The sequence below is a fragment of the Pteropus medius genome, unplaced genomic scaffold (assembly GCF_902729225.1).
Source record: "Pteropus medius unplaced genomic scaffold, Ma_sr-lr_union100, whole genome shotgun sequence".
In the NCBI taxonomy this organism is placed as follows: domain Eukaryota; kingdom Metazoa; phylum Chordata; class Mammalia; order Chiroptera; family Pteropodidae; genus Pteropus; species Pteropus medius.
Genome location: NW_024340851.1, coordinates 2,600,125 through 2,626,893, shown reverse-complemented (window position 1 = coordinate 2,626,893; position 26,769 = coordinate 2,600,125). Strand labels below are relative to the sequence as shown.

Genomic DNA, 26,769 nt, shown 5'->3' with positions numbered 1-26,769 from the left:
AAAACAGGAATAAAAAATGGTAATAACTACATTCCTATCAACAAGTACCTCAAGTGGAAAAGAATTAAGCACTCCAATCAAAAGATAGAGTGGCTGAATAGATCAGAAAACAAGACCCCTTCATATGCTGCCTATAAGAGACACGCTTCAGATTAAAAGACACGCAGATTAAAAGGAAGGGCATGGAAAAAGATATTGCCTTGATGGACCTAGAAGGTATTGTGCTGAATGAAATAAGTGAGATAGAGTAAGACAAGTATCTCATGATTTCACGTACATGTGGAATATAAACAACAAAATAAACAACAACAACAAAAACAAACTCATAGATACAGAGAATATTTTGAGGAATACTAGATGGGAGGGGTGTTGAGGGGTCAGTGAAAAAGGGCAAAGGGATTAATTAAGAAGTACAAATGGATGATTACAAAATAGACATGGAGATATAAAGTGTAGCATAAGGAACATAGTCAACAATGTTGTAATAAATATGTAAGGAAGAAGAAGGGGACTAGATTTAGTGGGGTGATCACTCTGAGTTATATAGATCTCTAATCACTATGCTGTACAACAAATTAATATATTATTGTATGCCAACTATAATTTTAAAAACTCATTGAATTGTACAATGTAAATACGAGCAATGAAATTGTCTTATATTTCAATAAAGCCAGAAAAAAAAAATAGCAGAAAATACATAGGTTTTGTAAACCATGGGATTTGATTATAAATTCCATTGTCATTCACTAAGTGTATCAGTTTGGCAAAAAGACAATCACTTTGTGATTCTGTGATTTATATGTAAAAGTAAGCTTCATAGAAATTTTGCAAAGAATAAAAATATATGTATATGCAAAAAAAATGCAACTGATATCTGCATGTTGATTTTATGTCTTGCAACTTTGCTGAATGTGTTGATTAGTTTCAACAGTTTTTCTTGAGTTTTCAGGGTTTTCTATATACAAAATCATAGAATGTACAAAGAACAATTATATTTCTTCCTTCACAATTTGGATATCTTTCATTTCCTTGTCTCTAGATAGGAATTCCAATACTGCATTGAATAAGAATGGCAAGAGTGGACATCCTTGTCTTGTTCCTGATCCTAGAAGAAAAGTTTTCAGTTTTTCACCCTTTAGTATGATGTTAGCTATGGGTTTGTCATACATGGCTTTTATTGTATTGAGGTATATGCTCTTCTACACCCAACCTGTTGAAGGTTTTTATCATGAAAGGATGTTGTATTCTGTCAGTCACTTTTTCAGCATCTATTGAGATGACCTTGCAATTTTTATTTTTTATTCTATTAATGTGATGTATTACATTTATTGATTTGAATATGTTAAACCATCCTTGTATCCCAGGGATAAGTCACACTTGGTCATGATGTATAATTTTTTTTTTAATGTGTTCTTGAAGTTGGTTTGCTAATATTTTCAGAATTTTTGCATCTCTGTTCATCAGGGTTACTGGTCTATAGTTTTTTTCCTTGTAGTGTCCTTAGATTTTACTTATGAAACTACCTGTCCTGGGGTTTTCAGTGTTGGGAGGTTTTTTAATATTTTTTATTATTATTATTATTATTATTATTATTATTATTATTATTAGTTCAGTCTCTTGTTAGTGAGTGGTCTGTTCAGATTTTCTGTTTCTTCCTGATTGAGTTTTGGTAGGTTATGTGTTTCTAGGAATTTATCTATTTCTTCTAGGTTATCTAATCTGTTGGCATATACTTGTTGATACTTATCTCTTATTCTGTGTGTTTCTGTCATACCAGTTGTGTCTTCTCTTTCATTTTTAATTCTATTATTTGAATCCTCTCTTTTTTTCTTAGTCTAGCTAAAGTTTTGTCAATTTTGTTTATCTCTGAAAAACCAGCTCCTAGTTTCGTTGATCCTTTCTATTTTTCTGGTGTCTATCTCATTTATTCCTCTCTGATCTTTATTATTTCCTTCATTTTGCTAATTTGGGGCATCTGATAGGATTTGATATGTTGTGTTTCCATTTTCATGTTTAAAGACAAATTTTTATTTCCTTTTTGATTTGTTTACTCATTGGCTGTTCAGAAATGTGTGGTTTAATTTTCTAGCTTTCCTTCTGTTTTTGATATGTAGTTTAATACATTGTGGTCAGAGAAGATAGTTGATATGATTTCTGTCTTCTTAAATTTGCTAAGACTTGTTTTGTGTCCTATTATATGATCTATCCTACACTTGAGAGGAATGTGTGTTCTGCTGCTATTGGATGGAATGTTCTATATATGACTGTTAAGTCAATGTGGTCTAAGGTATGGTTCTCTACCAATGTTTCCTTGTTGATTTTCTGTCTGGATAATTTATCCATTGCTGACAGTGGGGTATTGAAGTCTCCTAATATTATTCTATTCTTGTCTATTTCTACCTTCAGATGTATTAGTATTTGCTTAATATTTTTAGTGTGCCTATATGTTTATGATTGTTATATCTTTTTATGTATTAACCCCTTTATCATTATATAATGACCTTCTTTGTCTTTTGTTACCATTTTTTGACTAGAAGTCTATTTTGTTTGCTATAAGTATGACTATCCCTGCTTTCTTTTGGTTTCCGCTTGCCTGGAATATCTTCTTCCATCCCTTCACTTTGAGCCTATGTTTTTAGAACTGAAATTAGTCTCCTGTAGGCATATTGTAGTTAGTCTTGTCTTTTTATCCATCCAACAATTCTGTGCCTTTAATTGGTGAATTCAATCCATTTATATTTAGAGAGATTATTGATACTTAAGGCCTACAACCTACCATCTTATTGTTTGCCCTATGGTTGTTTTGTATCTTCATTGTTTCTTTATCCTTCTGTTTCTGCCTACCTTTGTAAATTGTTGCTTTTCCATGGTGGTATGCTCTGTCTCCTATTTTTAGTTTTGTGCATTCATTCTGGATTTTTGCTTTGAGGTTTGAGGCTTGCATAAAATATCTCAGAGATAAAATAGTCCATTTTATGCTGATAGCAACTTAACTTTATTTACCTATAAAGTTTTCTTCCTTTTTTCTTTACTTTTATATTTTTGATGTCACAGTTTATCTCTTTTTATACCGTGTATTTGTGAACAAAATAGACTAACTATAGTTATTTTTAATACTCTTTTCCTTTAACCTTTATATTGTAGTTAACACACCATTCTAATATGGAATTACAATTTTCTAATTCTGACTGTCAATTTTTCACCTTTCCCAGAGTGTTTACTTTCATATGTTTTCATGTTGCTTATCAGCAACTTTCCACTTTAGCTTGAAGAACTTCTTCCAGCATTTCTTGTGACACAGGTCTAATGATTTTGAACTCCCTCAGCTTTTGTTTGTCTGGGAAAGGCTTTATTTCTCCTTCATATTTGAAAGATAACTTTGCCAGATAAAGTATTCTTGGCTCACAATTTTTCATCTTCCAACACTCCGGATGTCATTCTAGACTCTCTTGGCATATAGAGTTTCTGCTGAGAAATCTTCTCATAGCTTAATGGGGTTCCTTTGAAGGTTACTTTTATTTATTTTCCTTTATTGCCTTTAAGATTCTTTATCATTGATTTTTGCCATTTTTGTTATACTGGGTCTTGGAGGTCTTTTTGCATTGAGATAACAGTGTGTTTTGTTATCTTCATGGACTGATATGTCCAAGTCCTTTACCAGGATTGGGAAGTTCTCAGCTATTATTGCTTTAAAAAAATTCTCTACCCTACTTTTCCTCTCTTCTTCTCTGGCACACCAGTTATTCTTATATTTGCATTTCTAATCAAATCAATAGCTGTTATAGGGGTTTTTCACTTCTAAATTCTTAGTTCTCTCTTCTTTTCTAATCAATTTATTTCTATATTACTATTCTCCATGTCGCTTATTCTTTCTTCACCTGGTCTGCCCTGTTACCAATGCTCTTTATCATATTAAAAAAAAAAATCTCATTCTTTGAATTCTTCAGCTTCAGAATTTATTTGATTATTTTTATAATTTGTATATCTTTGGTAAAGAATTTCTTGTGTTCATTAATTTTATGCCTGAGTTCACTGAATTGTCTTCCTGAGTTTTCTTGTAGCTCGTTGAGTTTCTTTATAACAGCTATTTTAAATTCTTTATCGGTTAGATTACAGTATTCTGTGCCTTTGAGTTCAGTTATTGGAGAATTATTTTCTTTTTGTTGTACCATATTGCCTTGATTTTCCATAGTGTTTGAAAATGTGGACTTCTCCTTTTGCATTTGAAGTATCAGATACCTCCTTTATTAAAGCTTTGCATCTTATGATTCAATGGGCTGGCTATTGATTCAATGGGCTGGCTGTTGATTCAATGGGCTGGCTATTTGAGACTTTTATATTCCAGAAGGTGGCACAGTAGCTCAAATGCGTGATTTCTCATGTGTGGTTGCTCCTTCTGCATCTGGCTCTCCCAGATGCACTCAGAACATACATAAGGAGATGGCAGCAGAGGGTGGAGGGAGGTGTGGGCTTAGCACCTGAGGATTAAGGGTGCCTACTGGATGGTAGGGGGATCCTCTTGTGGGGAACTCCCAGAGATCCGTGGGCGGACTTCCTACTGAATTTCCAAAGCAGAAAGCAGGAAACATGTTCATTCAGTGCTCTTTGATATTCTTATCTGCCTTTTCACTTTTTGCGACTTTGTAGGTGAGGCTAAATTCCTTATTAAATAGAGGATGAGATAACATTACCTTTTATAGTGTTTTTGAAATGCTTGAATTTATAATTAATCAAGGTAAGTATATATATATATATATATATATATATATATATATATATACTTACATATCTTTTAAGCACTGTAGATTTTAGAAATCTTAATAGTGGGAATGCACTGACATATAGTAGATATATCAGTATAGGACTGTGGGATTTTTTTTCTTTTTTATTTGTTGTTGTTTCTCATTAATACTTCATTTTACGTTGTTAGAGTGAAAGTTAAATTGCTTATCTCTATCCTTGCATTATATTTATAATAGAAGAAAAAACAATTAACTCAAATAGTACATTTGATAAAGACATCAGATACAACACATTGATAATTGTGTGTTTCCTTTATTTTATTGTTACTTTTAAGTAAAGGAATAATGATTTGAACATCTCCCTGTCCCAAAAGAGCTATATAACATTTATGCTAGAAGAATGAGATCCACTTCTTTCCAAAAAATACTCAAGGGTGGGTAAAAAGCAAACTCTTTATAATCGTATTTCAGTTATCGGTCATTAATAAAGTGCTCTGTAGGTATGTAAGAAAAGCAAGAAACAGCAATACTGGAAAATTGTGGCTAAATGGAGAATACATGGAAAAGAGAGTGTTGACAGACTTCTTAGTGTATAGAGCCTAAGGCCTGTTGACATTACCAAATAACTAAGAAAAACACATTATTATTTTAGGTGCTGGATAAATAGATAAAAATATCACTGAGATAGAAAAAGAATATTTGATAATGATGCTGTCAAATATGCAACATACATTATGTTAGAATTTTTAATAGTTGTTAGTGATAATTAAGAAAAATCTAATAAAAAACTTGTTTAAGATAAAAATGTATGGTTGAGTGTTAAGAGAAATTTAAAAAAATTACCTATACTTTTATCACAAAGCAGTTGGTTTAATTTCTCTTGTGTTCTAGTCTTTATTCATGTGTGTATGCATATTTTTACATACTTTAAATCATAGTATACTAAAGTTTGTATTTTATATTTTGTACTTTGTAGTTCCTAAACTTTCTACACTGCTCTAGTTTTCTTATTTCAATTAATAATTCCTACAGAATAGTCCATCACATATTTGATAATTTAATTAACCATTCCCCTGTTGGACGTAAGTTATTTATAATTATAAATAGCACTCCATTAAACATTTTGTACATGTAACTCTTTTTTGCTAATCAGTTATGTCTCTAGGATAGATTCCCAGGGGTTGGGCAATGGAAGTGCATATTTTCATGAATGTTGAAGTATAGAGCCAAAATTATTTTCCAAATGGATCATGTCACTTTATTGTGCATCTAAAAATGTAAGTGTACACCAGTTTCAAGTAATAATTGCTAGTAGTAGGTTTTAGAATTTTTTAAGTGCTAATTTATTGGGTGTAAAATTGTATCTTATTTTCATTTACATTTCTTTTCATAATTGGCAAGAAATTGAATGTTTTCTGTGACTATTTATTATTTTTATTTCCTATATTGTGACTTATTTGTTAATTTCCTTAGTCCACTCATCTATTAGATCTTAATGGTGTTCTTATAGATAGTTTTATATGTGTTTTAAAACATTAAGACTTTCTCATATTTATTCTATTTTCCAGTTTTTCTTTTGAATTATTAGTTTTCTCTGTAAAGGAGTCTTAAAAAGTGAAAGCTAATTTTTATATACTATAAAGATGTGTAACCTTTTCAGTAAATGTTCCTGATTTAACAGTTTGGGCCTGAGACACTATCTCTTCATGGGACCAAGTATATTTTGCTTATATGCTTAATTGTGTTCCTTTGGTCATTGAAAAACTCTCGATGTTTGTTGGATGAACAACTAACTGGATTTCTGTTAGCTATTTACCTCTCCTCTCTTTCACTGTTTTTTTTTTTCTCTTTCTACCTCTGCTCCTCTTCTCAGAGTTGCTTTTCTGATATTTTTCTCCCTGTTGATGTTGTTATTTTTTATTTTTATACTTCAAGCAGTGGTTTTCAACCAGAGGCAGTTTTTCCTCTCCCAGGAGACATTTGGCAATACCTGGAAATATTTTTGCATTGTCATGACTTGGTGGTAGTGGGGTGTTACTAACATCTAGTGGGTAGAGGCCAGGGATGCTTCTAAACACTCTACAATAGTCAGGTAGCGCCCCCACCCTGAAGAATGATCAGGCCCAAGGTTCAGAACCTTGGTTGAGAACCCAGGCTAAATTCTGAGCAGTTCTCAAACCCCTGTCTTAAAGTAACATACCTTTTCCTCTATCTACTTGTAAAGTATGGATAGGAAAAAGCAAAGTGGAAGTAATGGTTGTTTCAAGGAACTCGGCAGTAAGAAATGTTTGATTGAAGAAGGAAGATTACTAAAAGTCCCAAAGTTGTGGTGCGTGCTCTTCCCAATTTCGAGTTGTGGACATTTCTAGAGATTGGGATGGAGGAGAGCAAGTGCCAAAAATAAATCTTATCTTCTGCTGATGCTTATGGACTTTCTACCATTGTTTACTGAGCATCTTTTAGTGTTAATAAATACTAAGATCTATAATATATTCTTATGATTTGTATTCATAGTTTTGTTGATTTTGCTATTTTTTATTTTATTTTTTTGTATTTTTTGTCAGTTTAAAATGGCCTGTGGATCTACTTTTGCTTGAAAAAAGACTTTATTGCTCTTAAGACTGAGACATTGAAAATTTTCATAGTTTTGATTGTGGCATGGTTCTGATTGTACTAATCTAGCTACAACTCATTCCTTGCCTTAATTTTGCCTTGCTTCAATATAAAGCTATTATCATTTGTACTATATTAATGTACCATGGCAAAATGATACCTTGCTTCAAGGTGACTTTGAACTTATAGAGATCTTATATTTTGATTAAAATATAATGTGTGGGATGTTAAATATTTTCATTGTATAAGAGAAGAGTAGAGGAATTTCACAGAGTGAGTGGGTACTTGTAAATCCTTATGTGGGCATTAAGATCTCCATTTGATGGACGTGAGCAGAATCCAGTTGGTACTGGAAAGAGGATTGTGCAGACTTGTGTTTTATTCTGGTTCCTTTTTAAGAAAATTAACTACAAGGCAAACAGTAACATCAACAACAAAAACAAAACAAAACAAATTGGAATCAATATCTAAGATGGCCTCATAGGAAATGAAGCCTCAGAGTTTATGGTAACTAGACAAGCCTACAAAGACTTGTTTGTTAGTGAGAACCTATGTGATATCATAGCTTCCTTTCTCTTTTTGCTATGTAAACCATCTTATATTATTTTTGAATTTTTAGGAACAGCTGTATATGGGGTGGATGGATGTGGGGAGGCAGGACAAGAGTTCATGAAATTCTCTATATAATTTTAAAGATATATTATACTTAACCAAATGTAGTCTTTATTCTAAAATTCCTTCATGCTATTGTAAGATTTTACCTATATATTTAAAGAGACAGTCTCTTTGACTATAGTGTACCATAAAAAGGAAAATAGAAATCCTTAAGAAACCATACTAAAGCAAAAAGAAAGTCAGACTTCTGAGATGTAAAAGAAAAGTATTCTTAGTGCTTTACAGTAGTGAACTTGAGTTCATAAAATCATGAAATGTGTAATAGAATTTAGACTTCACAAGGTAGAATTGCTGTGGTGTGTATACCTTGTTCGATCTCATCTTAATATTCATGATTTAACTTCATGAAGTAAGTTCCACTTTTAGGTTTTAAGAAGTGAATCTCTTATTTTATGTTTTCCAGTGAATATCACCTCTGCCAGGCAATTAACAGGATGTAGTCGCTTCAACCATATTTTCCCTTCATCTGCTTACCAGCACATTAAGATGCATAAAAGAATTCTGGGACACTTGTCATCTGTCTACTGTGTAGCATTTGACCGAAGTGGGAGAAGAATTTTTACAGTGAGTTTAAAATTTATAATAATATACCTTATTAAAGATTTACAACAATCGAAACTAGGCTTCATAGCATCGAGTTGTGCTTTGTAAGCATTTTGTCCTTTTTAGACATGTGAATGCAAGAGAAGATGAGTGGAAATTGAAAATCTTTTCTCATTCTGTATAAGTAAATGGATGAACTCTCTGATTTTAGGGAAATAAAAATTTATTAGTATGCATTTTTCATTTGTCACAGTGTAATTGGTGCCAGTTCTGCTTAATTAATGATCTTATCACCATTATGGTTGAATAGTTAAACTACACCACACAGTAATGAAGATTATTGTGTACGTCTTTCTTTGATTTTAGTACTAATTATTTTTAAAATTGGGTTTTCATTAACCAGGTCATACTGTGTGCTTTTGAGTACAAAATTGTAGCATGCTGATATTTTAGAAAAACTATTCAAGTAATTAAGGAAAAAAATCCTGTCAGGCCTAAGGAAAGAAATAATGGCAGAGATACCTAAAATGAAATCACTTAAAAGTGAATTAAAAATGTTTTGAGTTGTCAGGATTGGTAGTAGTTTTAAGAAGCTCTCCACAAATACCACTGTCAGTTTAGACAATGCTTTATTTGGACATCATTGTTATTATTTGGACATCATTTATATTTTTTTCTGGACCCATATTATATGGAGAGAATAGACTAAAAAGTAAAGGCTTGGAAGTAACTTAATAAAATTTTCCCTTTCTCATTTGGCTTTTTGACGGGGGATGAATTTCTGTTTCATTGTAAATCTTCTGTCCTTTTTTGTTATGATAGGGTTCAGATGACTGTTTGGTGAAAATTTGGGCGACAGATGATGGACGCCTCCTTGCTACACTGCGAGGACACTCTGCTGAAATTTCTGACATGGCTGTCAACTATGAAAACACTCTTATCGCCGCAGGCAGCTGTGATAAGGTTGTAAGAGTGTGGTGTCTTCGAACTTGTGCACCAGTTGCAGTCCTTCAGGGACATTCAGCTTCTATTACTTCCATACAGGTGAGAAAATGAAAAAAATACCTCTAACATATGTAATAGGATAAGAATTCTCTTTTTTCGTTACATTGTGTAGATTATATTATAAAGAATGGCAATGTCTAAGGAACAAAAGAAATGAAAAAACTAAACGAAAACAGACTCACAAATACAGAGAACAAACTTGTGATTGCTAGAGGGGTGCGGTTGAGAGGCTGAGTGAAAAAGGTGAAGAGATTAAGTACAAATTAGTAGCTACAAAACAGTCAAGGGATTGTACAGTACAGTAGAGGGAATATAGTCAATATTATTGTAATGGCTTTCACTTTACAAATTATATTAGTGTTTAACCATTGTACTATATACCTGAAATTAATATATAAAAAAAAAAAAAGGAATGGCAACAGTGAAAAATAATGTTAATCTTTTAAAGGCTTTATTCCTACCCTGTAGACAGTTCTTTTCTTTTCCAGACAGGTATTTTTTAAGATTCTTTTTCATATAAATCCATTCACTTTATAAATATGTAAAAAAAAGTCATTAAAAAGGTTTTTCAAATACAGTGTGAGACATCTCACTAATATTCGTGGAGAAAGGAGAGGCTTGTAAATGCCTTAAAGAGCAATACTAATACCTGTTAGTCAGGATATAAACAGGTTCTAACTTGAATATTGGCATACTTTGTTTCAATATTTAATCCAAGATGCTTATCAGTCAGATTTAGAGTGTGTGTGTGTGTGAGAGAGAGAAGAGAGACAGAGAGAGAGACAGAGAATAGTTTAACATTAGGGAAATTTTTATTCTTTTTTTAAAATTAATTAATTTATTTTTTATGGTAACATTGGTTAATGAAATCCAGTAAGTTTCAGGTATACAATTTAACAGTAAGGCATATATATATTGCATTGTGTGTTTGCCTCCCATAGTTAGATTTCTTTGTCACCACATATTTGACCCCTTTTACGCCAACTACCTCCCTCCTCTCCCCTCCCACTTACCCTCTGATAAACACTAGTCTATTGTACATTTCCATTGGTCTCTGTTTGTTTTTCCTGTTTGTTTCTTGCTTTTAGATTTATATCCCACATATATGTGATATCATATGTTTTTCATTTTTTTCCATCTGACTTATTTTGCTTAGCATGATTATCTCGAGTTCCATCCACATTGTCAAAAATGGCAATATTTCATCTCTTCTTATGATTGAGTGATATTCCATTTTATATATGTACCACAGCTTCTTTATCCAATAATCTATCATAGGACACTTTGGTTGCTTCCATGTACTGCCCACCGTGAATAATGCTGCTGTGAACATCGATGTGCAAATATCTTTTCAGATATTAGTTTTCAAGTCTTTGAAGTAAATACCCAGTACAGGGATTTCTGTATGATATGGTAGATCAATTCTCACTTTTTTGAAGAACATCCATACTGTTTTCCATAGCGGTTATACCAATTTGCAGTCCCACCAGCAGTGTATGAGGGTTCCTTTTACTCTGCATCCTCTCCAACATTTGTTATTACTTGTCCTGTTGATAACAGCTATTCTGACAGGTATGAGATGGTATCTCATTGTGGTTTTGATTTGCATTTCCCTAATAGTTGTGATAATGAGTATCTTTTCATATGTTTGTCAGCCATTTGTATGTCCTCTAGGGAGAAGTGTCTGTTCAGCTCCTCTGCCCATTTTTGAGTGGATCATTTGTTTTTTTGTTGTTGTTGTTATTGAGTTGTATGAGTTCTTTGTATATTTTAGATATTAGGCCCTTATCAGAGGCATTACTTGCAAATATGTTTTCCCATTTGGATGGTTGTCTCTTTACTTTGTTGATGGTTTCTTTTACTGTACAGAAGCTTTTTATTTTGATGGAGTCCAATTCATTTATTTTAGCTTTTACTTCCCTTGCTTTTGAGGTCAAATTCATAAAATCCTCTTTAAATCCAAGGTCCTTGAGTTTAGTTCCTATGTTTTCTTCTATGCATTTTATTGTTTCAGGTCTTATATTCAAGTCTTTAATCCATTTTGAGTTAATTTTGGTGTGTGGTGATAGACAACAGTGTAGTTTCATTCTTTTGCAGGTGGCCTTCCAGTTTTCCCAGTACCATTCATTGAAGAGACTTTCCTTTCTCCACTGTATGTTTTTGGCTTTTTTGTCGAAAATTATTTGCCCATATAAACATGGGTTTACTTCTGGGCTCTCAATTCTGTTCCACTGGTTCGCGTGTCTGTTTTGCCAATACCATGCTGTTTGGATTACTATCACTTTGTAGTATAATTTGAAGTCGAGCACAGTGTTGCTTCCAACCTCGTTCTTTTTTCTCAGGATGGCTTTGGCATTTCGGGGTCTTTTGTGCTTCCATACAAATCTGATGAGTTTTTGTTTTATTTCTTTAAAAAATGGGATTCTGATGTGGATTGCATTAAATCCATATAATTTTTTTAGGTAATAAGCTCATTTTAACTATGTTGATTCTTCCAATTCAAAAACATGGAATATCTTTCCATTTCTTTGTATCTTCTTCGATTTCTTTAATAGGATCTTATAGTTTTCATCACATAGGTCCTTCACATGTTTAGTTAGATTTATTCCTAGGTATTTTATTCTTCTGCAATTGCAAAAGGAATTATTTTTTCAACTTCTTTTTCTGACACTTCATTATTAGAGTATAAGAATGTTATGGATTTTTGAACATTGATTTTGTATCCAGAAACTTTATCGTATTTGCTTATTGTTTCTAGGAGTATTCTTGTGGAGTCTTTAGAGTTTTCTATATAGACAATCATGTCATCTGCAAATAGTGACAGTTTGACTTCTTTGTTTCCTGTTTGGATGACTTTTATATCTTTCTCTTGCCTTACTGCACTCACTAGGACCTCCAGTGTTATATTGAATAACAGTAGTGATAGTGGACAGCCCTGTCTTGTTCCTGATCTTAGAGGAAAGGTTTTTAATTTTTCACCATTAAATATAATATTGGGTGAGGGTTTGTCATATATGGCCTTTATTATGTTCAGGTACTTTCCTTGTATACCAATTTTATCAGTGTTTTGATCATAAATGGATGTTGTATCTTGTTGAAGGAATTTCCTGCATCTATTGATATAATCATTGTTTATGTGGTGTATTACATTAATTGATTTGCATCTGTCGAACCATCCCTCTTCCCCTGGGATGAAGCCCACTTTATTGTGCTGTATAGTCTTTTGAATATGTTGCTGTATTTGTTTCACTGGTATCTTACTTAGGATTTTTGCTTCTGTGTTCATGAGAGATATTGTTCTGTAGTTTTCATTTTTTGAGTTATCTTTACCAGGTTTTGGTATCAGGATAATATTGGCCTCATAAAATGAGTTAGGAAGTATTGCCTCCTCTTTGACTTTTTTGGAAGAGAGGAGAATAGATATTAAATCTTTGAATGTTTGGTAGAATTCACTGGTAAAGCTATCTGTTCCTAGACTTTTACTTTTTGGTAGATTTTTGATGATTGTTTCAATTTCCATACTGCTGTTTGTTCTATTTAGATTTTCCAGATCTTCTTGATTCAGTCTAGGAAGGTTGTTACTTTCTAAGTACTGGTCCATTTATTCTGGGTTATTAAATTTGGTGTTGTATATTTTTCATAGTATTCCTGTATGATCCTTTGTATTTTTGTGGTATCTGTCGTAATTTCCCCCCTTTCATTCCTAATTTTGTTTATTTGTGTTTTTTCTCTTTTTTCTGTACTGAGTCTAGTCAGGGGTTTGTCAATTTTATTAACTTTCTCAAAGAACCAGCTCTTCGTTGCATTTATTTTTCCTATTTTTTTGTGTTTGTTTGTTTTCAATTTCATTTAATTCTGCTCTAATTTTGATTCTTTCTTTCCTTCTGCTGATTTTAAGCTTCATTTGTTCTTCCTTTTCTGGTTTTCCAAGATGAAACATAGGTTGCTTTTTGGGGGCTCATTCTTGTTTTATGAGATTGGCCTGTAATGATATGAACTTTCCTCTTATTACCGTTTTTGCCATGTCCCAAAAGTTTTGATGTGTTGTACTATCATTTTCATTCATTTCTATATATCTCTTGATCTCTCTTTTTATGTCTCCTCTGACTCAGTTATTCTTCAGTAGCATGTTGTTTAATCTCCATTATTTGTGGTTCTTCCTGCTTTCTTTTTGCAGTTGATCTCTAGTTTCAAAGCATTATGATCAGAGAATATGGTTGGTATGATTTCCACCCTCTTATATTTGTTGAGGCTATCTCTGTGTCCCAGTATATGGTCAATCCTTGAGAATGTTCCATGTGCACTAGAGAAGAATATATAAGCAGCTATTTTGGGATGGAAGGCTCTGTAAATGTCAATTATGTCCAGTTGGTCTAATGTGTCATTTAAGGATGTTATTTCCTTATTGATTTTCTGTTTGGATGATCTGTCTATATCCGAAAGTGGGGCATTTAGGTCCCATACTGCAATAGTGTTTTGGTCTGTTTCTCCCTTTAGTTCATTTAGTAATTACTTTATACATTCTGGGGCTTTGTGATTGGGAGCGTAGATATTTCACAAGTGTTATGTCTTCTTTGTGTACGATTCCCTTTATCATTATGAAATGTCCCTCAGTATCTTTCTTTACTTTTTTTTTATTTTGAAGTCCATTTATCCGATATTAGTACTGCTTTTCTCTGAATGCCGTTTGTTTGAGATATCATTTTCCACCCTTTCACTTTGAACCTATATTTGTGTTTGGAACTGAGATGTATCTCCTGGAGGCAGCATATGGTTGGGTTTTGTTTTCTGATCCAATCTGTAACTCTGTGCATTTTTATCGGTGAGTTCAGTCCATTTACATTTAGGGTGATTATTGAAATATAAGGTTTTCCTACAACCATTTTATCTTTTGCTTCCTGGTAGCTTAGTGTTTCCATTGCTTCCTTGTCCTTATATGTCTGTTTTTCCTTTTTTTGTCTTTCGTTTTTTGTTTTTGTTATTTTTTTTAATTGGGTTTTTGGATATGCCCTCTGGTCCTTCTTGTTTTATGTTATATACTTCAGTTCTTAATATTTTACATGTGTTTACAATTATGAATATGTAGAGGACAGTTATATATATATATATATTTATAGTAGTCCATTTTCTTCTGTGTATGCCTTACCTCCATTTCTCTTTGTGAATTTGGATCTTTAAATCCTCCCCATTTCTGTCATTTAAGTCTTAGTTTGCCCCTATGTATGCTGAACGTTCATTACTATCTTGCTATAGCAAATCTCTTCTTATTGTTTAATCTTATAATGCCTTGTTCTTAGTAAGGTTTGCACTCCTCTGTTTCTTTCTGCCTGTTAGTTGCCTTACTCCTAGTTATGTATTTTATTTTGTCATTTTGTTTTACGTGAGCTGACCCTTTTTAGTATTTCCTGTAATGCGGGTCTCATAATGGAGAATTCCCTAAATTTTTTTATATGTAGAAAGGTCTTTATTTCTGCTTCATATCTAAAAGAGAGCTTAGCTGGATACATTCTTCTTGGGTGGTAGTTCCTTTCATTTAATAGTTTGAATATTTGATTCCACTCATTTTTGGCTTGTAAGTTTTGTTCTGAGAAATCTGACAATAATCTAATGAGTTTTCCTTTATAGGTTACCATTTTCTTTTCCCTGGCTGCCCTGAAAATTCTTTTTGTCATTGATATTTGAATAATTTTATTATAATGTATCTTGGCGAAAGCCTTTTTGGGTTGAGATAATAGGGTGTTCTGTTGAATTCTTGAATTCCAAGCTCCAACTCATTCCTTAGATTTTGGAAGTTCTCATCAACTATTTGTCTGAAAATGCTTTCTAATCCCTGCTCCTTTTCTTCCTCTTCAAGAATGCTCAATATTCTTATGTTTCCTTTACTTATGGTATCACCTAGTTCTTGTATTTGTCTTTCATTATTTTTCATTCTTTGGTTTCTCTCTTCTTCCTTCTGATTTATTTCTAGATTTCTGCCTTCAATATCACTGATTCTTTTCTTCATTTTGTCGACTCTATTTCTCAAGCTTTCTATTTCATTTTTCATCTCTTTCAGTGTACTGTTCGTCTCCAGAAGTTCTATTTGTTTCTTTTTAAAGGTTTCAGTCTCCTTGCTAAAAAATCATTCTGCTGATCTAGTTGTTTTTTCACTTCCTTGAATTGTTGATAAGAATTATTTTGTATCTCATTGAGTTTTTTCAGAAGTACCATCCTGATTTCTCTCTCATTTATGTCACTTGCATATTTCTATGTCTTTAAGCTCATTTTCTGGAGATTTTTTTCTTTCTTTCTGTATTCCCCTGTCACCTTGGTTCATGATGTTTACTGGGCTCTTTCTCTATCTGGGCATTCATGGTAGCGTATTCCGCTTTTTTCCCCAGAAAGATTTATTGTATAAAGTTCTCTCTTTAGCCTGTTGCAAAGAAGGCATTTTTTCTTTTGCTTTCCAGCAGGTGGCGTCTAAGCCTTTTGGATCCCTGCTTTGTATAAAACTTAATAATGCCTTTTTTTTTTCTTATAAATATTCAGTCATGCTCACTATTCTTAGTCTCAGTCCCTGTCAGTGTTAGCGATTGTTTCGGTAGCATTTGCTCAGATTACCCCAGGGCTCTGTGGTGTTTGATCTTGGAGGAGGGGCCCTCTGGGTTAGTGAATGGGCCTGTAGCTTAGCCTCGTGTTTTGCAGCCGGGGCCTGTAATAATGGTAATAATCAAGTGTTGTTTCTCTGCCTTTCCCACTTCTCTCCTTTCTGCCCTGATGTCTGGGCACTGTCGCCGTTCGCGTGGAGCTCACTCAGGTAGGGCTGTTCAGGGAAACCGCCGCCCATTTTCCCTTCTCTATCCTTCTGCTGGGAGTTCCTGGTTCTAGAGGCAGCTTCTTTCTTTCTCCCAGTCTACAGCTCGACTCCCAGGTTCTGATCTATGGTAGCTCTTATGCGCCTATCCCACACGCAGACATGCTAGTGTGTATTTTGGAAGTTTTTTTGTTGAGTCGTAGATATTAAGCTTATTGTTGTTTCAACCGGAGAGGTCTAGGGGTGTCTTTCACTCCGCCATGTTTCTGACATCACTAAAATTTTTATTCTTAGTTTCAGTGATTTCCTAGTTCAACTTCATGTTTGTCGTACAGCACATTGACTTCTTTTAAATACTTGTTCATATAGTATTTTTACCAGATGTTGCTAGTGAAAGCCCTAGATGCCCTTAAAAGAACTTTTATTTAATAAAACTTAGCTGAACCTCTTCTTAGAGTGCGAATCTTTCTAAAACAGTGTTTTACAATTTGGTCAAAGATACCACTTCTGTGCATGGCATAATTACTCCCTTTACTTTTCTTTATTCTTTAGTTGCTAATAAGTATGCCAGTCATGTGTATTTGTGTTCGTGTGTGTTATTAAGTAATATATTTCCTATTTATGAGGAGTTAGCAGGGATTGAGTTCGATGTAGCATGTTGGATTTGAAAAAGTTTCATGTCAAATTTTTGATTAGTTGAAGTTATTTTATGGATTTTGTTTGGGAAGATTAGCAGGTACTTGTATTTCCACCATCCTATCTGATAGTATTATTTCTGGAATTTGGAAATAATCTCATATAACATTAAAAATTGACTATACTGAAAAAATTTTAATGATACTGTTTGGCTCCTTAATAGTTTCATTGGCTAGTTTTAACCCCATTTATTCTTTATTAACATATAGAAGAGGTCCAAGAGATCCATGGACCTCTTCTATATCACATTCTTTCCCTTAGTGATCTCATCAAATCTCATGGCTTTGGATTTCATCTGTAAGGTGATGACTCCTAAACTTATATTTCCATTTTGGGATCTATCTTTCGGCTTCATATCTATATCTTCAGCTACCCACTTGGTATCATTGCATGACTGTCTACTAGGCATCTCAAAGGCAACATATTTAAAATTGAACTCCTGTTTTCCTTTTTCAGATTTGTTCTTCCCAAAGCTTTCTCCATCTAAAGAAATAGCAATTCCAATTGCTCTTAGTAGTCCTCCTTGACCTTCTTCTTTCTCTTATATTCCATATCTAACTTGTTAGAAAATCATATTCTCTCTACCTTCAGAATGCATCTAGAATCTGACAGATTTTCATGACCTCCATTATACTACTCTATTTCAAACAACAATCACCTGTGACCTAGATTATTGAAAGAGACTTCTAACCGATCTTCTTGCTCTTCCTTTCCCTCTCTCCTGCCCATATCTAGCCTCTGCATAGCAGCCTGAGTGATTTTAAAATGGAAGTTAAATCAAGTCACTGGTGCTCAGAACCCTCAATAGCTTCCAAACTCAGAATTAAAGCCAAAGCCTTTACAATAACCCTTAAGACCTTACTTACTTTCTCAGTCCCTAGCTCTCTTTGACTTCATCTCCTACTACTTGTTTCCTCTTCTCATTCTGCTTTAGCTACTATCCTCTCTGCTTTTTTAGACCACTCTAGTTTCACTACTGCTTTTACTCTTGCTATTTCATGTTTCCGGAATGGACTTTTTTGGATATTCACATGGCTTGTTCTCTCACTTTCTAAGCACTTTGTGCATATTTCACTTTCTCAGGGAGACCCTTTCTGATCACTTTACGACTCTAATATTGTAAATCGTCCCCCCTACCAGCACTCTATATCTCCCTTAGTTTCATTTTTATCCATATTAATGATCACCATTTAGCATGCTTTCTAAATGCTTTATTTATTCTTTGCTTATTGATTCTGTATTAACATTGTGGTGTATTATCCTAGTTTTTTTTTTTAAATAAAATCATGATAAAATGATATGTTAATAGTGGTTGCCTTTGGGTGGTGGGATTATAAGTACCTTTTATCCTGTTTTTCTGTGTTTTCTAAATTCTTCAATAATTATGTATTTGTATTCAGAAATGCACATATAAGTTTTTATTTTTATAATCTAATGTGATTTCTCATTTAAAAATAATCCAAATAAGGTATAATGGGTTATAGTACCCTTTGTGATTGAAACAATTTAAATATTGAGGATAATAAAGGTTTTAGTGTTTCTTCAAACTTAATAAAATTATACTATTTCATATTTGTCTCATTCTTCTATATCTGAGATCAGCAAATTTATGAGCTGGGTAGTCAATATTTTAGGCTTTGCAGGCCATAAGATCTCTGTTGCAACTACCTAACTGCTGTTGCAGTACAAAAGCAGCCATAGACAATGTAAAGTGACTGTATACCAATAAAATTTTATTTACAGAAACAGGCAGCAAACTGAATTTGGCATGTGGTTTGTAATTCACAGACTCCTGCTATACATTGCGGATTAAGCTTTCTAGTGCAAGCTTCTCTATCTCAGAAGTGAATATATAAGCATGCTATCTGAGTACTGGTTTCTTTACTATGCATCAGCTATTAACAGATAATAGTAATTCATAATTTTTGCTTGATTTAAACTCTAGTCATTCGAAGTTCTGTTTCCAAACAAAAAAACTAAATAAATGACGTCTAATATCTATAATGAACATTTTCTTTTGATATGATTTCAGAATTTATTTAAATTCTGTACATCTTGATACCTAATCTTCTTCTCAATGAAAGGTGTTCATGTATCTCTATATGGGATTTTAGAAACTCATGCTAGAGACTCTGGTTTGATTTTTAACTTTTTCCTGTATCCCGGGCATCAGGAGTCCAGTGGCTCTTTGTGATTTTTTTCTGAGGATATAAAATACTGAGAATCAGAGCCTGAGAATCCTACATGGTCCATTCATGGTCCATCTAGGGTAGCAGTCATCCTTTAAATTGTCAGCTTAAATATATTGTTTTAATTTATTTTTTCTACAGTGATATGAAAAGAGATTTGACCTACTTAACATCCGTTTAAAGTAAATGAAAATGATTTAAATTTAAAAAGGACAAAATTGATATTGTACTTAATTGAAGTTACAGTTTAAAGAATAATATTGAAATTCAAATAGATATTTACTTCCTAATCATTGATTATAAATTTACTTCTGATGCCCTTATTCATATGGAACTAAAAATTTCATAATTATTGCTATATAAACATATATGTAGCAGATTTGTAATGGTTTAACTAGCAATGACTTTGTGAGTTTTTTCCTCTATTAATAGTATGATGTTGAATAGTTTTTTTAAATCATTATCTTTTGGGACTAAAATATTTTATTCTAAATTCAGTGACACAGTTTTTTCCTTCAGTTTTTTTGATATTTAAAGTTTTTGTAAGGTATTCATTAAGCTAAGATATTTAAATAACTAACTTCTTGAAACTGAAATTCTTAAGTGAATTTAAAGTATATTTATTAAAGTGATTATAATTTTAGAACCTGTTATCTTTAAAATAATTTTGAGCATGAAAGTTTTCTGTTTGAATTAGTTTTTTTTTTTTTTAAGTTTTGTCCATCAACTAAAGGCACAACCAGATACCTCACTTCTACTGGTGCTGATGGAACAATCTGTTTCTGGCAATGGCATGTAAAAACAATGAAGTTCAGGTAAGTTTAGAATTTGGCTAGAAATTTTGTGAAAAATCAAGTACATTTATTTTTCTTTATTATCTTGAGAGATTCTTAATAGTGTGTATATTTAAGTATATGAACATATGTGTGCATGTGAGTATATATACACGTCCATACCTACATCACTTGGACGTTAGAGATTTTAGGATAAAATTTTTATGAAACCAATGTTGAAGAGATTATTTAATTTAACACAAAATTTTGGTAATGAATATTTGTTTCATTTATTACTTTGGTAAGAAGACTTTGAACTTCTCCTAATGGTGTTATTAAGTGACATGATAATTTGTTTGTAAAGCCGTAGTAATAATACTGATATCATAAAGTATATTTCCAAAGTTAAATGCATTTTTTCTTTTTTTTAAATGTATTAGAGTTTCATCAATTAATAAAATTATAGGTTTCAAGTGTACAACTCAATATTACATCATCTGTATATTGCATTGTTTGTTTAACCTACATGGTGGGACTAGTACTTGTTGACTGCATCAGTTTTGCGGTTTCTATAATATTGATGCTAAATCTGTCAATATCCATTGTATGATTCTTGCACATTAATTAAATGAACATGATGAAAAATTAAAACATCTTACTTTTCTCTTAGAGATCGCCCAGTGAAATTTACTGAGAGATCCAGACCTGGAGTTCAGATATCTTGTTCATCTTTCAGTTCTGGTATGTGTAAAAGTTGAATGTTTTGAGTATCCAAAATATTAATGATCCAGTTGTAAAAGATATATTTTTCAATTTTGTGGAGAAAAATTGCATATGTTTGAGTGTTAATGGAATCATATAAAAAATGTGAGCCATATGTTAAAATAGACAGACTTTTGTGAACTCTAACTTGTGAGAGCTTTTGAGGTTTTTCTTATTTACCATTAATATGTTTTTCTATATTGCAGAATTTAGTTGGTAAAAATAAAGCCACTCCACCCCCAATTCAACAGTAAAATTCTGACCTGACTTTTCAGAAACATGTACAGTGCCTCCATATATAAGACACTTTTACAGTGTGTAAATAGTGCTTTTCTACTGCTAAGAATCACAAGCTAGTTAACTTTTTTGTGGTAAAATATAACATAAGATTTACCAATTTGAATAACCATTTTAAAGTCTACAGTTCTATGGCATTAAGTATATTCACATTGTTTTTGCATACATTACCACCATTTATTTATCTCTAGAATTTTTCATCACCCCAAAAGCGGTTGAGTTTTTACATTCAACCACTATAGCTACTGTAAAGAGAGTTGTAGATACAGGTCATTTTAGAAATAATTTTGGAACGTTATGTTTTTGCATAAAATACAAAGAATTCCTCATCAAGGATGTGACCTTTAATATTTATGATCCAAAGTCCTGTATTTAGTGTTGATTTTTGTTGAGTTAACGTTATAGTTGTCCTTTAAATATTTCTCTTGTTTTTCTTAAATTTCACTTAATTTTCTCTGAAATAGTAGTATGTCTGTAATGATTATAAGATAACCTTGCATTTCTTGAAGACTTTTTATTAATATGTTAGCATATAACTAAGGAAACAATCAGAAGGTTTTTAGAGTTTCTTGGTACAGTATTTGTTTGTTTGTTTTTTTAATCCTTCAGGTGGAATGTTCATTACAACAGGTAGCACTGACCATGTGATTAGAATATATTATTTGGGTTCTGAGATCCCTGAGAAAATTGCTGAATTAGAGTCACATACGGTAAGAAAAAAAAGAAGAATTTAAATATGTTGTTTTCTTTTTTAACACCCCTAAAAAGTTTATTTTATTTATTCTTCTCTGGTCTGTACCCTTATTTAATACAGATTGGTGCTGAAACCTATATGATGTCTCTTTTGTAATGAATATCAATGTGAATTTCTGGGTTTAGTACAATTATAATATTAAAGATAAATTTGACTATGTAGAAAAGTATATATACATAACAATAATAGTCTATGAAAATACTCTTTTAGCCTGCTGTATTTTATTAATTATTTAAACTCTTTAAAGTCTACACAATTATTAAAAAACATATTAAATATGTCTTAGGAAAATTATTTTTTTTTGCTGAATTTAGTTTGTTGATCTTATTATGATTGTTTTCAGAATGCAATGGAGATAATTAATAATGGGAAAGAAATGAGGGGAAGGGAAAATGAAGAAAATTCTTTTTGCAGGGACCCAGCTAAGAAAAAAGTCAGAAAACTTAAACATTCTCTGTTTAAATCCGTGGCAGCTGTTAGTCATTGAAAATAAGGTATCTTTTCAGAACATCTAAAACTAATTATTGCACCTGGCATTGAGAATCCAGAATTTGTCAGATAAATACTCCAGTGAAATCATGGAACAATGTGAATCACAGATACCTCTGAATGTGTGAAGACAGTTTAATAATTTCTAAAAACGAAAAATAATTAAATACAAAGATATGTAGTATCACAGGTTTTTATTAAAAATTAAGTTCAAATGCAATTTAATAACTACATGGTTTGGAAAATATATATAATATTTGAGGGTACATTATCAAGGAATATAGAGAAGGAAAATGCACATTTTGGCTTATACTTTAATCTTCTCATCAGTATAATGCACATCATATTAAAAGAAGATTCAAACAGCAATATCTAAACTAGAGTACCTAAAGATTGTCAGGTGATTTCATTGCAAAATAATTAAATAAACCATGTGAGAAACAGGAAATGATTGTTTTTTGAAATAAAAAAAAAGTGGGAAATTTCATTTAACTACTATTAAATCAGTTATTTTAAGATGGCTTTTTAGATTAGTGTGCTGTCTTATTATGGAGGGACATAATAAACTAATACTTATTCAGAACTAGCTGTCTTTTGAGATTATTGTTTAGAAACAGGTTTGCTTATGTCTGGTTTGTCTCAAATTACTGCTGATAAGTATTTCTCCTTAGTTAATGGCATTGTTTCAGGCTTCATTAATTTTTTAAAGAAATTAGAGTTTTTGTAAAGAAAATTATAGCATTTAAAAATCTACTCTGATGCTTTTACATGCGAATTTGAGGGGAAGAGTACTTTATTCATTTTACAAATAAATTCTAATCAAAAATCTGTTTTATGTCTTAGGACAAAGTCGTTGCTGTTCAATTCTGTAACAATGGCGACAGGTAACTATGTAGTATATATCTGTGTATACAGATGTTTGACATATTTTACTTCTTTTCTCTCAGAAGTAAGCTAGCTGTGCTCTAGATGCTTTATTATTTCTGTCCAGTCCTGTAGGCTAACAGCCCTTGTCTATCTTTGATGACATCCTTACCCTATCTCTTCTAAAGTCCGAACCATAATCTATCAGTTCTTCCTTTCTGAATTTCTTTTCTGTGTATTTTGCTTTTTCCAATTCTGTTATCACCCCCATTTTAGTCAGGATTCCATTATTTGACCAATTACCGCCAGTTTTCTTCTCCCTTCTAAATACATCCTATCCATCTCTATCAGATCAATGTTGCTCTGCTTAGAAATCTTTAGTGTTCCTCTTAGTCTGTAGAATGGAATTCAAATGCCAGTCTGGCATTCAGAACTCTCTACAGCTTGACTTAGACCTACATTTTTTTCTCATTTACTATTCTCCATATAAATCCTTAAATCTACCCTAATTGATTTAATCATTGTTCTTGTTACATCCCATATATATTTTCTCATCCATTCTTTAACTTACATTTCACCTCACACCATTCTTAGTCAGAAATATCATCCCCTACCTCCCATTCGTGCCTTCTGTTTCCCTCCTACATCCTCCCTCTCTTTTCTGCTCTCTGTCCTCTCCCTCCTGTTTCTTTCTCTAAGTTCTATCTTCTTTTTAAGGTTCATGACCTACCTGAAACCTGACTGCTCCAGATTTTAGCATCTTCTGCTGAACATCTGTATCACTTATTGACTCTACTACTCATATAAAACATATTTCCTATGTTTGTAAACTCAGAAATTATATACAGGTATTCGTACACTCTCTCAAATGTCTGATCCCTAAAAAGTAATAATCTTCTGCCCTGGCCTAAAAATTGACCTAGCATAGATGTAAAAGTGTAACTACTTAGCATAAATTTGCATCTATATATGTCTCTAAGGACTTGATGTGAGTGACCATGTTTTATTTTTAAATATTTTTATGACAGTAAGTGATTACTATGATGAATTTGTTCATCTTTGTTAAATGCAAAAGTAAATAATGATGGTCCACAGAGTGACATCTACATTAACAATGAAAAAAACCTTCAAATAATTTTTAAGGTTGATTTATTGCACTATACTTAGTTATACATGTGAAGATTTGTATAACTACGACTTTTTCATGCTAGAAGAATCTGAACTTTTAAATTCCTTGCCTTTTTCCTTAAAGGAGAAACAATCTTAATTAGATAACCAATAAATACATTATAACATGTCCAGTTTTAGTAATAATCAAAGAAATGCAATTTAGAATAACAGTAACAATTTTTTTTATTTTAGAATGACAGGATACTTAAGAATGGTAACACCCAATATACCCACAATTTTTGATAAGATTGTAAATTGTTAAAAAAATATTTTAGGGAAATAATTTGGCAGTATGTATCAAAAGCTTTAAAAATATGTTCACCCTTTGACTAAGAAAATATGTATATAAGGTTGTACAAAGATGTGTATATTCACAGCATTATTTATAATGGTGAAGATTGGATAAATATTCATCATTAAGGGGCTTATTAAATATATTTAGATACATCCATATAATTGAACACTTACTAAAACTGATGGTACTTTTATATTTGTAAATATATAAATATATCTACAAATACTCTTGTGTTAGAGGAAAGTATAAAACATTATATATAGTGTAATTCTATTTCCTGTAGGGGGAAATACATAAGTGTATTGTATATATCTTTAATAAAATCATCAAAGAATAGAAAAGTATGAACAATGATAGAATTATGAGTGAATGGATATATTTTTATAACAGTTTCACTGAGATAGAATCCACATAACATAAAATTCCATGATTTTTAGTATATTTACAAGATCGTGCAACATTCACCACAATTAATTTTAGAACATGTTTATCACCCCAAAAGAAATCTCATAACTTTTAGCTCTTAATCTCCAATCTTTTTACACCCCTACCCTCAGCTCTAGGCAACAATTAATCCATTTTTTGTCCCTATAGATTTGCCTATTCTGGACATTTCACATAAATGGAATCTTTTGTGACTGACTTCTTTCACTTCGCATAATGTTTTCAATATTTATCCATGTTGCAGCATGTATCATTGTTTCATTCCTTTTTATTGCTGAATAATATTTGATTGTACAGATATACCACAATTTGTTTATTCATTTATCAATTGATGGACATTTTTGTTGTTACCACTTTTGGGCTTATTATGAATAATTCCATTAATATTTGTGTACAAGTTTTTGTGTGGACTTATGTTTTCATTTCTCTTGGATAGATACTTGGGAATAGAATTGCTAAGTCATATGGTAACTCTGTTGATCATTTTGAGGAACTGCCAAACTTTTTTCTAAAATGTACTATTTTTGTTCTCGCCAGTATTATATGAGGATGAACGTATTACTTTTGTAAGTAGCAAAAAAGTGATTTTCTTTTTGGAGCAAAGTAATAAGGGTATTGTAATGGTTTCTTTGCAGTTTAAGATTTGTTAGTGGAAGCAGAGATGGAACAGCAAGAATTTGGCAATATCAGCAACAAGAATGGAAGAATATAGTGCTAGATATGGCTACTAAAATGACTGGGTAAGATTGGATATTAGACATTTTTAGTGGTTCTCATATAGTATAGTATCTTTTACATTATCGAATTATGTTTAATAATGTAAATAAAATCTTTTTAGATTAGAAAATAGTTTGGAGTTAATTGGTACACTTAAAGTTTACATCTATAACTTAGTCTCTAAATTATCTCTTGCTGTTGGTTGGGATACTGTATGATAGAAACATTGGTGACTCATTAAAATTCTGGTCTCTGTGATCCAAAGATCACTGTGTTCTGTTAGTGCCCAATGAGTTATTTTCTGTGTTAGTTTTTCTTTAAATCATATATATATAGAACTTTATATTGTAAGGTTATCCCTATTATATGGCATCATATATTTAACTCTCTCTCTTACTGAGGATACCTTTACAGTGTTTCGTATTGTTAGCAATACTATTCTACATTATAACTACACTTAATCAGCATTCCATTTCATTGTCTTCACTGTTGATTGGAAGATATATAACTCCCTCTTTAGGAAGCTATGGTTTCTTTAGGGTATGACTGAAAAAATTATCTTTTCATTAATAACAATACAGAACAGACTTTGTAGTCATAGCCAGTTCTGATGCCATATTCGATTAAATCAAAAGTTACTGAATTTTTTCATTGCTCTTGTTATAAAACCTATTAGTTCCACAAAATTTAATATTTAAGGGATAAGGTGTTTAGCATGTGTTTTCTACATATTTTCTGGTAGCCAACATAACCTTGTATTTTATTTTTTAAGATATTTGTAAATTTCTTTTTAGTTTAACTTTTTTGTTCTCATGCAACTAAAAATATTTTGTAATTCTGTGCCTTTTTTCTCCGTAAAGTAAAAGTGTTGCCCTATATAGGTACTTTTATTATTTTATTTTGTCAATGCTTAAAAGTATGGTTTAGAATTTTTATATCTAAAAGTCT

General features: G+C 32.0%; 1 protein-coding gene across 1 annotated transcript in view; it reads left to right on the top strand.

Moving 5' to 3' along the window:
• Positions 1-26,769, top strand: part of BRWD3 (bromodomain and WD repeat domain containing 3) — a gene marked incomplete at its 3' end in the record, with an annotated part of 77,475 nt that overhangs the window by 2,063 nt on the left and 48,643 nt on the right. The window contains exons 2-8 of the mRNA XM_039849599.1: positions 8,434-8,594; positions 9,396-9,617; positions 19,971-20,071; positions 20,700-20,770; positions 21,698-21,798; positions 23,175-23,215; positions 25,740-25,844. Coding sequence (XP_039705533.1) covers positions 8,434-8,594; positions 9,396-9,617; positions 19,971-20,071; positions 20,700-20,770; positions 21,698-21,798; positions 23,175-23,215; positions 25,740-25,844 — 802 coding nt within the window. The remainder of the gene's footprint in view (positions 1-8,433; positions 8,595-9,395; positions 9,618-19,970; positions 20,072-20,699; positions 20,771-21,697; positions 21,799-23,174; positions 23,216-25,739; positions 25,845-26,769) is intronic.